Genomic DNA, 12,207 nt, shown 5'->3' with positions numbered 1-12,207 from the left:
GTTCCTCCTATGCTTTTTACATCACTTCCTGTTCTACCGCAAGCATCACAGAGACTCAATGCCAATCCCATTTGTCTATAAACTCTCCTTGGCAATGTCTCCCGGGTCATGGAATTGTTCTCACAATTCCACTGTACAGAAAGGTGGTTGCCTTGGCTGTGGCTTCCAGCCTTGATGGTGCCGCAGTCTCTATGGCAACAGTGCCCTCCTTGCTCTTGGCTTTCTCTTTGTGGTTCTTACCCCTCCAAACTGTGGCTGGTTGCTTCCAATGTGACCACCGGTTCTTGGACTCTGTGGGAAAGCTGATGAAAGACATTCTTCCAGAAGACTTGCCTGACCGTGACGCCCTCATAGAACGGCACGTCCAGGCCCTGGCTGATCTGCACGGCACCTTCCTTCGAAAGAAATATGAGCGAGTGTTGGGTGCGAGCCAAACAGAGACACATCAGTGGAGTAGGGAAAGCGGGAGGGGAAAGGTGTTGGGTATCACAACTCCAGACTAAATACGTCTGTGAATGTTTCCTTACAGATGTCCATAAAGTGATGTCCCTCAAATCGGATATTCTCAGCTACTTGCAAGAAATCAAGAAAAATCACACGTGGAAAGGTGTAATGGCGTACTGGGTATGGGGAATACAGCTCTGACTGGGTAGTGGAAACCTCCAGCCTTCACACAATAATCAATTGACTCTGGAAATTCAAAAAAAAAAATATATATATATAAAGACATTAGCATGTTTTCCTAAATTGAAGGAGGTAATAAAATATTGTAGCATGTTCAAGACAGCTTTATTTCAGTGGGTGCTTCCATGGATCAAAATCCATTTCTTTAGACACATGGAGTATTCCCCCCCTCAAAAAAAACCATGAACAACTGGTGGCTCAATCAAGTCAGGGAGGGAGGCTAGTGTATGAATGATGAAGAGGATATACATTTGCATATACTTCACATATACCAGTTTAATATCTAGCTGAAGGCACATTATTGATCCTTGCTGAGAACATGTTAGTGTTCAAGAGACGTGATTCTGGCAGGCCTTCATATGTGAAAAAGCAAGCCTGCAAATGGACCCTGTATTTTTCATCAAGTCACCCAGAGCTAAAAGATTCAACCAAAACCGAAACAGTTATGGTACTTTAACGCCAGCATTCACTCCATGCACAGTCATATTCCTAAACATACGTTCAACCAAAAATGGTTGTTTTAAAGCAGAAGGTGAGTTTTTCTTTGCTGGCTGCCTTGGGGTGGGGGTGGGGGGAAGGTGGCCACTCTGTCTCTAGCATGTCATCCAAAGTCTTCCAGTTCTGTCAATCTAAACTGGTAATCCACCCCGCCAGGAATTCTTTTCCCTCCTCCTACGCTGAATTGACCTCTTTCCCCTTCCTCCTACCTAGGGGTCTTCCTTTGGCAGCTCTCTATGTATCACCTCAGGGCCGGCCTCCGGAAACGCATGCAGATGACACTGGAGAAATTCGCCGATCTCGGTACCAGTCTTGAAGGAAAGGGTGGGCAAAGCAGGAAACAAAATTGCCGACATCCCTTGCTGTAACTCAGAGGACTAACCTTCCCTTCCCAAGAGATTTGGGTGAGGGGAGTGTTGAGGCGAAACCTGCTTTATATAGGAATGTGTCAAATGTTTTTGTGGACTCTTTTAACTTCCAGAATTCTCCAAAACCTTTCCAGGCAGATTTCTGAGAGTCCCTGCCCACAGACACACACCTACAGATGTCTACATTTCACTCAACTGGAACAGGCCTAACTTCCAGGCTGTCTTGGACTTACTTCCTGTATAAAGAGGAAACTGTCCCAATACCAGTTACAAAGACACCAGGCCTAGGTCTTTGTATGTGTAGTTATTTGGAGGAGCCATCTTAAAAGAGCTTAATGGGTACTAAGACTACAGCTCTCATTCCCCAGGAAGCACTGGAAAAGTTTCATTTTTTTTAAAGGAAGTTGACCTGGAAGATAAGGCCTATCCCATGTGAGTGAAATATCGGTGTCCGTCTTTGGGTAAAAGCTCCCAGAATTCTGACTGGGAAATTCTTGGAAAGTGCTGGGAGTCAAGAGTCAATCCAGGAAGGAAGGAACATCTCCACTTTACTGTAATATATATTTAAAGAAAACTAGACTGCCATTATAGTAGGCATTGCCATTTTGGTTTCTTGCTTTCCTATTTTTTTTTTTTAATTAAGTAACATATCACCAGAAAGTCAGAACTTGGGAATTCTTTTAATAGCAATTACCATAGTTATAATTACAGTTCAAGATAAAAAGCAGTAGGTTCTCAATACAGTCATAATTTTAAAGTAACTCTGAAAAGTTACAGAACGTTATTTATAATATTTTTTTCAAGAAAAGTGTCAGACGCAGCACAAGTTAGCCCTTGAATCTTGTGATATTCCTTGTCTTAGATTTTGTGAGCAGCTATTCCCATCTATCATAACCGTTCAATTAACTGAAAAGTTACTGTTACATCACAAAATAAGTTACTCCTCACTAAGATATAATTCTAGTGCAATGCATTGGTACCTTAGTTATTGGGAAAATAAATGGTTACACTGAGTAATTGGTTGAAATCCAGTAGTAAGTTGCAGCTAGAGCAGGCTCATTGAACCAGTGGGGATTCAATGAGTCAAATCCTTTGTACGGTCCATTGATTTAGTGGATGAATTCTAGCTTCTTATGGACTTCAGCCACAATTTGCTAACTACTGCCAAGCTCCACCTTTACTTCTTGCTAATTTTTTTTTCCTTTCCCATCCTTCAGCTTGTTCGGAGGACTGCAGTAAGTATCAGAACCATTTCATCCCCACCACCACCACAGTCCTGGAATCTCACCATCCTCAGTCTGATCCTGTATCTTCCTGTTATGGGATCAGATCATCCCCAAGAGCTTCTGGCTCCTAATTCTGGTGTTCTTTCTTTCATAGCCGTGACTGAAGGCCCTGTTTTAGATTGCTGGACCTGCCTTCGCATTGTTGCCCAATGTTTTGATGGAGAGCTCTGTGGAGGTATGGCATATGATGGGCAGAAGGCAGAGGAGGTATTTTGAGATTCTGGCGCTCGAATCCTCACCAATCAGTGTGTCCACAGGGATTTTTCCAAGGGCAGGGAACCTGGTTTGCATAAATCACGTGCATACATAGCACACACTGCTACAATGGCTATTTCTGTTGTGCCCTAGTGGAAGACAGACGGCTTGCAGAATACAACGAAGTGGTTCTTTATGTGTTCCTGGTTTGCGAGTCTGTGGTGCTGACCTCAATTGTGCTTATGTGAGTACAGTAGATGGTTTTGACATATCCTCAACATTCCTCATACTATCTAAGATTTTTAGATTTTCTTGACCTACAGGCCCACAGTTGCCTTCCTTTCCAACAAACTACAAATCCAATTATGATTCACAAGACCATAGTCAGAGAAGGTTGACATGGCAGAAAGAATATTATCATGACAAGGAGGTTTTCTCCCTGAAGGATCAGTTTTCGAGCTGCAGGGGGTTTTCAAAAGGAGAGAGAATATTTTTAAGTGTCTCCTGCCTGAAACTAGAGTGACATAATTCGTTCTATTCCCCCCACCTTCTTTACCATGTAGACTAAGTCCCACTCCCATTCTAAGAATGCCCAGGAATTGATTTCCCTCCTCCTTCCATTAACCACACTTTCCCGTTTTTCAGATACTTGGTGTGTTTCAAGCACAAGAAGCAAATGTTGGAGAAAGTAATGGCTCAGTAGCTGCATTTATCCCTGGAGGACTACTCTTCAACCCCATCCCCTCTTCCATGCCTCCTGGAGTTCCTGCTGCTTAGAACAAATTGAATTTGTATGGTAACGAATAACATTTTTGTTTCAAGCAGAAAAGAGTGGTTTTGGTTGCCTAGGTGGAAATGATGCCTAATGAATTAGTAGTGCTGGGGCTGGGGGTGGGTCAAGATGTGCTAACTGCCCAGATCTCTACTTTCTTTGGTTAGTGGCAACTGGGCTGCAGCTACGTACATCCAGATCTTTGACACAGAGACACAGAGAAAAGAGAAGGTTTACAACAGTCAGGGGTTTTGTTTATTATGGAACATTTGGGGCTGATAACAGAGTTACAGACATGTTGTTGTGTGGGTCAGAAAAAGAAGCACCAGTTTGGAGGTTGTTATGGAGAGAGTACATGGACAGAATTCCAGGACTTTACGATCTGGAGGGTTTTTTCCCCAGTCGATGTCCCTTAATGAGTGACGAGAGGCCAGATCTCTGCTAAACAAACTCAAATAGCCGGTTTCTCCAATATACGACAATCCTGGGGAGAAGAAAAGTTAGTGCCACTCCAACCCTCCCTAATCCACAGTGTGAGTTGCAGCTGCCTCTGGTGGCTTTGCTTAAAAAACAACAACAGATCTTACTCTTGAGTGGGCCATGAGGGGCCTGTGATTGAATCTGAGGTCGAGGGGTGGGGGGTTATCATACTCACACACTTATTGTCATCAAGAACAGCACTCCACCCATACACAGGACAATGGCGACTCCTGTTCGGGCAATATTGGGGTCCTTCAGGGGTTTTCCATAGCGAAGGGAGAGACGTTCCTGTGAGTCAACTGCATGGAGAGAGACTAGATCTGACATCCACAGAAAGTTTCTGTTAGCAAACCCCACCTCTTCTGCTCATCACTGGGAATTCCTTTCTCAAGCCTCTCTATCTTTAACTCTTTCCCCCTGCCCCCATTGTGGTCCTCAGTAGGGAAGGCAGACCTCTGTGAAAGCTAGTGGTTCAGGGTTAGCCCCAGAACAGCCCAAGGAGATAGGTGACTGGGAAACTAAGAGGAAAAACAAGAAAGAAATGGATTGACTTAATTTAATAAGAAAGCCATGGCCTTGATGGTTGTTGTAGGTTTTTTGGGCTGATTGGCCATGTTCTGAAAGTTTTTAAAGTCTTGCCAGTCTCTGTAGTCAGCATCTTCAGAGGACAGGAGTCAGAACTCTGTCTTTGCTCTGGTGCAGTTTGTGGGATAGTTGAGCATTTATAGCTGTGGGATCAGCTTTTTGTCCTTTTCAGGAGATTGGGTGATTATGGTGATCAGCATGTTTTTTGTTGTGGGTGTATTGTTGTGATAAGGGGACAGATGATCTGTCACTGTGATTGATCGTGATGTTAGCTGGTCTTTTGTGTGCAGTGATCACTGGTCCTTGTGGCTGGGTAGAGTTTGTTGATCATTTGCAGGCTGTATTTTTCAGTGCTGGGAGCCAGGCTTTGTTGAGTTGTAGACTTTCTTTTTGTTGAAGCTCTGCTGGTGTTTGTGGATTTCAGTGGCTTCCCTGTGCAGTCTAACATAATGATTGCTGGTGTTGTCCAGTACTTCTGTGTTTTGAAATAGAATTTCATGTCCAGCTTGTTTTAGGACATGTTCAGCTACTGAAGATTTTCTGGTTGTTTTAGTATGCAGTGTTTCTCATGTTGTTTGAGTCTCCTGAAAAGGACAAAGCTGATCCCACAGTTATAAATGCTCAACTATCCCACAAACTGCACCAGAGCACAGACAGAGTTCTGACTTGTCCTCTGAAGATGCCGGCCAGAGAGACTGGCGAAATGTTAGGAAGAAAAACCTTCAGAACATGGCCAAACAGCCCGAAAAACCTACAACAACCATTGGATTCTGGCCGTCAAAGCCTTTGAGAATACCACGGCCTTGCATCAGCAAGACCTAAGCAGGGCTGTTGTTGATGAGCCCTTTTAGAGTTCACTAATTCATAAGGCCATAGCGTTCTGTGCCATTACTTGAACAACAACATAAAGGATAGAGACATGATTTGTTTTTTTAGACCATAACCCCCAGAATTTCCCATGCAGTGAGATGTAGTGCCCAAACCCACAAATCTGCGCATGTCTGGTTAAGAAACTAAGCTACAAACAAGGAAAACCCAGAATTAATGTATGTTATCTGCCACTAATAGAGCCTTACAATAACCATTCCTTCTCAGATTTTCCACCCTGGTTTATTTTACAGGGCTGTGGAGACCATTTCTGAGATAACATATCCTACTGCTAATGCTGACTACATAAATAATACTCATACTCTAAATGCATCTTTCTATCTATCAATTTGCCTACAACATGCACATGCACAGAGGCAGCCTCCCTCAACCTAGATCTTTTGACCTACAACAACCTCCATCATCCCCATTGTACTCATGCTTTAGAATGGTGGAAATCGTGGAGTTTAACACATCTGAAAGGTGCCATGCTGGAGGAGGATAGACTTGAAGCCTTCTAATGAGTGGTCATGTGGGGTTGACATGCTGAGGGACTCTGCAGATTTTGCCCTGTTGCCATAATTTCTTGTAGAAATGGCTGTGTGTATGGGGGGGGCTGGGGGGGAAGCTAATTTGGTTTTTATAAATGGTGACACTCTCCTTGACACAAGCATGTGCTTCCCTCGGCTGGACATGCCAGAAAACACATGTTTAGTGCAGGCTAATTACAACAGGAAGGACAGATCCTGAAGCTGAGGCTCCAATACTTTAGCCATCTCATGAGAAGACTCCCTGGAAAAGACCCTGATGTTGGGAAAGTGTGAAGGCAAGAGGAGAAGGGGACGACAGAGGACAAGATGGTTGGACAGTGTCATGGAAGCTACCAGCATGAATTTGACCCAACTCCGGGAGGCAGTGGAAGACAGGAGGGCCTGGCGTGCTCTGGTCCGTGGGGTCACGAAGAGTCAGACATGACTTAACAACTAAACAACAACAACAAAAATTAAAATAAATCCCATTGAGATCAATAAGGCTATCCAGACAGCTTGCCAGCATCTGCAGGTGAGTCTTCCTCCTGGCCCTTCAAAAAGGCTCCGATGTTGGGCCTTCTCGTTGAACTAAACAGTAAACACCCTTTGGCTGCAGTTCCTTCTGAAGAGTTCCTTAAGCCATGTTTTCCTCCACTTTGTAAGATGGAAGAACTAGCAAGAAGGATTTGGTTACGCAGATCACCCGCCCAAAAAAACAAAATCCACTTCTCTATCCCATGTTGTCATGCATACCACTCTGCCCACCACTCAATAACTAGAGGTTTTCAGCTCCACCTACCAAAGCATTGGCTGAGGGTCAAGCAGCTAGGAAGGGTCTCTTGGCAACTTTTGCAATTAATCACTTTATATTTGAGCCAGCCTGCAACAGTGGGGGGGGGGGGATGGAGAAGAATATATGACTGACAACGCCAACCACAGACCGATGCGGACGGTATAAGAACCAGGAGGGTCCATAATTAACACCCGTTAGATTGAAGCTTTAGAGCAAGTCCTTCATGGTGCAATTCTGACATGCTTTTATTTATAGGGGTGTGCAGCATTCCTAAAATCAGGGTTAGATGCATCCTACAACTTGGAGAAGTTACCTACAAGAAACCCAGAATTCCCCAGCCAACTTCATTCTTCCCCCCCATCCCCAAAAAGCCAGCACCCATGTTGGGTGCAGATTTCTATGAGTTGTAATGCCCTCCCCTACAAAACAATTATTTTCCAGTTCAGTATGACCAAGGTGTAGCTCACTTTTGACGCCTCCTCGTTCATTTCTCTCTCCCAATCCTGGGGGACTGACTGTGTTAATATTCTAATCCATTTTGTTTAAGAGTCAAAACTGAATTAGCCACACACGGAATTTTACAGAGGAATTGTTTGTACTGGCCTAGCCTCCTCAAAGTGCGACAAAAAGAGGAAAAACTGGAGTCTGCAAGGAGGACAGTTCCTCCAGAACGCCCAGCCCACTTGTGGGCAAGAGATTTTTTGGACCCACTTTGATTTGCTGAATGCCAGGGGCTACACCTTTGAGCAACTCCCAAGCCACACCCAATGCCCTCCTCGCCGACCCATGTTCCCACTCATCATCTAAACTAGAGGTTCTTCCCCTAATAACCAGTAATGCAATGAGATCCACTTACCACAGCCCTCTTTGTCACAAGCTGTAGGAAAAAGAAAAAAATAATAATCCAAAAATGAATATATCTGCTATAAATTTTCTATTATCCACCTATGTTTTGTATGCACCAACAAAACCATCCACACTTCCCCGCAGGAGAAGATCCAGTTGGAGTAAAAGCTTGAAGAAGATCCCATACCTTTCACTTGGTGTTCCTTCAATGCCTGTTTGAGCTTCATGGTGGTTTTCCTACGGAATGTAACCAATTTGTCCAGCAGAGCCAGGTCTGAGGATGGATTGAGAAGATACCTTATGGGATGGGATGGAAATGTTCAATACCCCCTACACCAGTGGTTCCCAACCTTGGTAACCCAGGTGTTCATGGAGTGCAATTCCCAGAAACCCTGGCCATCATAACTGGTAGTGAAGGCTTCTGGGAATTGCAGTCCACCGGGGTTACCCAAGGTTAGGAACTACTGTTTTTCATTATCTAATATTCAGGAGGGCTTTTCAGGCAAAGGTCACATGGAGCAAAATGCAAAGCTTGGAAAAGTTACTACAACTTTCAAAAGGACCCAGCCAATATGCCTTTGGGCCATGCTGGCTTAAGGCATGCTGGGAGCTGTGATCCATAAAAGTAACTTTCCTAAGCTCTATGGAAAACAGGGGCATTAGTTCGGCAGCATGAGGTCATTTTTTGGGGGGGGTGGGATAAGAAGTCGTGAACATCACCTTCAGCAGGTGTTCGGAGCAGAGTGGCTGTGCGGGACCTCGCCTCCTCGATCAGGGCATCCACTTTGCTTTTAACTGGGAAGAAGGGAAAGATAGCCGGTTGCCATTGCCAAGATCTGCAAAATGTCCTCAATCAGAGAAAAGGCACAGCAACTTTGAGCGTATCAGGGAGCTGCTGAGAATCTGCAGCGTGCAGAGTTACACTGCATACTTTTCCAAATAAAAGCTTACTTAACAGTCCCTCACCCCAACAGGTGGTGCGGTACCCAAGAACTAAATTACAAATTGGGCAATTTGTCTTCTAGTCTACACGGAGCCATGAAACACGTCTTTTGACCTTAAGCCAGGCACTCTTAATTTGCCTGATCCACCCCACAGTGGGGTGGGGTAAAGCTGGGAGGAGATTATGTACATATTACATATCACCCCCTTGACTTCAATGCAGGAAATACAACATCAAGGATACAATTCAAAGCGCTGGTTCTAACCTATGAAGCCCTAAACGGCTTAGGTCTAAGCTACCTCAAGGACTGTGTCTCCCTTTATGAACCTGCTCAAGTGTTAAGATCATCAGGAGAGACCTTCCTCTCGATCCCACCACCTTCACAAGTGCATTTGGTGGGGACACAGGAGAGGGCCTTCTCTGTTGCTGCTCCCAGACTCTGGAACACCCTCCCACAGGAGGCCAGGCTGGCCCCCTCTTTGCTGTCCTTCTGCAAGCGGACAGAGACCTTTCTCTTTGGTCAAGCTTTCCCTTGGTTGCCTGAGTGGGGCTTTTAAAAATCACTTGTCCTTTAGGCCTTGAACTGTTTTGCAGAACGTGTTCAGATAGATCTGTCTTCTTTCCGTTTCCTCTACAAAACCCAGATTTTCTATAGAGACCAAAACTAACATATGAATATATTATACCTTTACCTAACTTCGGTTTTTCTTCCTCTCTTGTTCCCCTATGTCAACATTTACATTGTAGGCGCCTGTGTATGCTAAACTATTGCACAGGACCACATTTATTTAAGGTGTAAGATGAGTAATAATTAATAAACCAGATCTTGGGAAAGTTACATTTTGGTGCTGTAACTAAATCCCTCAGCCAGCATGGCCACTGGCTATGTTAGCTAGAGGTTCCTGAAACTTTGTAAGTATTTTAGGTTTACAATGCAATGCCCCATCCACGCCGCTTCTGTCCCAGCGACACAGCCATGATGCCTTCAGAGAATTCAGAGAATTAGGTCAACTTAAGGATAATTATTTAATCGACCAGATCCTGACATTAAGGGTTGGGAATGTTGGATTCAGCATTCTTTCAGCTCTCCTGGTGTCAGCTTCCGTGGCTCATGGCTAGTAGCGCAATGCTCTACACAGAGGTCCCCAACCATGAGCCTCCAGATTTTCTTGGACTTCAACTCCCAGAAATCCTGGCCAGCAGAGGTGGTGGTGAAGGTTTCTGAGAGTTGTAGTCAAAGAACATCTGGAGGCCCAAGGTTGGGGACCACTGCTCTGTACTACTAATGCATCAGTCCCACTGAAGTCAAGGGGGCTTTAGAGCAGTGGTTCTTAACCTTTTTGAAAGAAACGCCCCCTTGAGCCATTGAGGAAGTTATCATCGCCCCCCTCCCCGCGGTGATATCTTGTTTGTTTGTTTGTTTGTTTGTTTGTTTGTTTGTTTGTTTGTTTGTTTAAGACACTTAAATCCAATGACCCCTGAAAACAAAATTCAATTCCAAGAAAATGAAATGCCCCCCAAAAAAGTAACATTTAATGATTTAGTTGCAAGTGAATTTTAAGACGCAAAAAGAAATATAAAAAGGGCATAAAAACAAATGCAGGAACTAAAAATTTCAAGACAAAACTCTGAAACTAAATTAAAATTGGAGGAAAATATATATTCATGCACACTGTAAAAAGGCTGCAGCCATCTTCAAGGGTTTGGCTTGCTCCAGCGCCCCCCCACCGCCCCCCTTCTGCTCCAGCGCCCCTTTTCGTTCTGCCGCCCCCCTGAAAAATGAAATCGCCCCCTGGGGGGCATTATCGCCCACGTTAAGAACCACTGCTTTAGAGAATCCTGGTGCCTTCCCGATGGGTTGTATTTTGGCTATGCTGGCTAGAGATCATGCTGGCTGGGGATGATGGGAATCTCAGTCAAACACATCTGGTGGGCAGCAGATAGGAGAAAACGGATGACAGGAAAATGAGAACAAAGCAGGTCGGCAAATTGCACGGCTCATGGGCTGCTTGTGTGCCCCCAGTTCCATTCTTGCGATCTCCTGAAACCCTACCAGGATATATTTTTTTTAAAAGGTAAGTAACTTGCCTCTAGAATAAGGAGTGCTTCCCACACCTTATTTTATATAGTAAAAAAGCCTGTTTTAAGTCCTCCTCCCGCCCCGTCAATTCAAGTTTCGTTTGGAGGCCCAAGAGAGACCTGCAATTAGAAACACATCCTTTGGATCACTGGAAATCAGTTAATTCTTGGACAAAAGTATGATTAATTTAATTTCGATATTGCTGCTACCATAATCATTGAGTAAAAAATATTAAATTCCTCCCTGCAATTCAGAAAAGGCACTAGAAATGTAAGCTTGGGAAGAGATGACATTTTCCTCAGCTACAAGCCACATTATTTGGTGGTAGGATGTTTGGATCCCTTGTACTGTTCAGGTAAGAACTGTGCATTCACCACCAGAGAAAAGGGCTCAGAGGTATGGTACACCAATGTTAACCAGAGCTAAAGCAGTACCAGCAAAACCAGAAAACTGGCTGGTGGCATAGTGCATGAAGAAGTTTCCTTCAAGACCTTTGAGAAAAACTTCAGCCCGTTCCTTGAGGCGAGTGTCATGGATCTGGCGTGGTACCACCACTGTCCGGAGCTGAGCTACGTTCTCCTTGAATTTCTGGTCACACTGCAGACAGCCCAAGATGCTTGTGGGCAACCAGATTAGAAGCAACAGGACAGGAAGGCCTGGGATAAACATGGCTAAGCTTAAACCACAATAAATGGTTATCTTGAGGTTCTGCAGGAAGTGACATCACAGAAGAGGCATCCTGCTAACTGGCTAGGGGCTTGTTCGAACTGTCACCCCAAATTATATTTTTTTTCAGGCTGCAGGACTGCAAGTGAAGACTGCCCATCTTGTGAAGATGCTAAGACATGGATGGGGAGATTTTTTAAAGATTCTTTTTCCATCAGCCGCCTAGAGTGGATGAGTCGTCCAGATAGGCGGGGTATAAATCTTAATAATAATAATAATAATAATAATAATAATAATAATAATAATAATAATAATAATAATAATAATAATAATAATAATAATAATAATAATAATAATAATAATAATAATAATAATAATAATAATAAAAAAGTGGGCATCCAAGATGGAGCTGATGGGAGATAAGAGTCCAGAAATAACTGGAAGGCCACATGTCTCTCTTTCTGTCTTAACAACTTTGAGGGGTGGGGACACGTGGCTTGGTGTGGAGCGCTCATGCTTAAAAACAATATCGTTAAAAAGAATATCGTTATCCAAAAGGAAGGATGTGCATTTCCAATCATGATCTACGGACACTGAAGTTACTAGTACTAATT

General features: G+C 44.0%; 2 protein-coding genes across 2 annotated transcripts; one reads left to right on the top strand and one right to left on the bottom strand.

Moving 5' to 3' along the window:
* The first annotated feature begins 63 nt into the window (after window positions 1-63).
* On the top strand, window positions 64-6,152 carry IZUMO3 (IZUMO family member 3). Its single transcript, XM_078377074.1, has 8 exons — window positions 64-423; window positions 530-607; window positions 1,396-1,485; window positions 2,768-2,785; window positions 2,931-3,011; window positions 3,185-3,275; window positions 3,677-3,827; window positions 5,990-6,152. The coding sequence occupies exons 1-7, from the start codon at window positions 192-194 to the stop codon at window positions 3,732-3,734; spliced, it is 648 nt and encodes a 215-aa protein (XP_078233200.1). The 5' UTR covers window positions 64-191; the 3' UTR covers window positions 3,735-3,827; window positions 5,990-6,152.
* On the bottom strand, window positions 4,036-11,639 carry IZUMO2 (IZUMO family member 2). The gene is made up of 7 exons (XM_020798901.3): window positions 11,362-11,639; window positions 8,625-8,699; window positions 8,092-8,178; window positions 7,915-7,935; window positions 7,065-7,145; window positions 4,459-4,582; window positions 4,036-4,287 (listed from the first exon to the last, which is right to left on the bottom strand). Exons 1-7 carry the CDS (start codon window positions 11,594-11,596, stop codon window positions 4,245-4,247), a joined length of 666 nt encoding a protein of 221 aa, XP_020654560.3. The 5' UTR covers window positions 11,597-11,639; the 3' UTR covers window positions 4,036-4,244.
* Window positions 11,640-12,207: the final 568 nt, after the last annotated feature.

The sequence above is a fragment of the Pogona vitticeps genome, chromosome 6, assembly GCF_051106095.1.
Source record: "Pogona vitticeps strain Pit_001003342236 chromosome 6, PviZW2.1, whole genome shotgun sequence".
NCBI lineage: Eukaryota > Metazoa > Chordata > Lepidosauria > Squamata > Agamidae > Pogona > Pogona vitticeps.
Note: the sequence above shows the minus strand (reverse complement) of the source record. Positions and strands in the feature narration are given on the sequence as shown.

Excerpts from the sequence above, each read along its gene's own strand:
- IZUMO3 (XM_078377074.1), top strand. The coding sequence starts at position 192 with ATGGCAACAGTGCCCTCCTTGCTCTTGGCTTTCTCTTTGTGGTTCTTA. Across the intron at positions 608-1,395 it reads GAAAAATCACACGTGGAAAG|GGGTCTTCCTTTGGCAGCTC; the intron begins GTGTAATGGCGT and ends CCTCCTACCTAG. Across the intron at positions 3,012-3,184 it reads TGATGGAGAGCTCTGTGGAG|TGGAAGACAGACGGCTTGCA; the intron begins GTATGGCATATG and ends GTTGTGCCCTAG.
- IZUMO2 (XM_020798901.3), bottom strand. The coding sequence starts at position 11,596 with ATGTTTATCCCAGGCCTTCCTGTCCTGTTGCTTCTAATCTGGTTGCCC. Across the intron at positions 4,583-7,064 it reads GACCCTCAGCCAATGCTTTG|TTGACTCACAGGAACGTCTC; the intron begins GTAGGTGGAGCT and ends CTCTCCATGCAG. Across the intron at positions 4,288-4,458 it reads TTCTTGATGACAATAAGTGT|GATTGTCGTATATTGGAGAA; the intron begins GTGAGTATGATA and ends TCTTCTCCCCAG.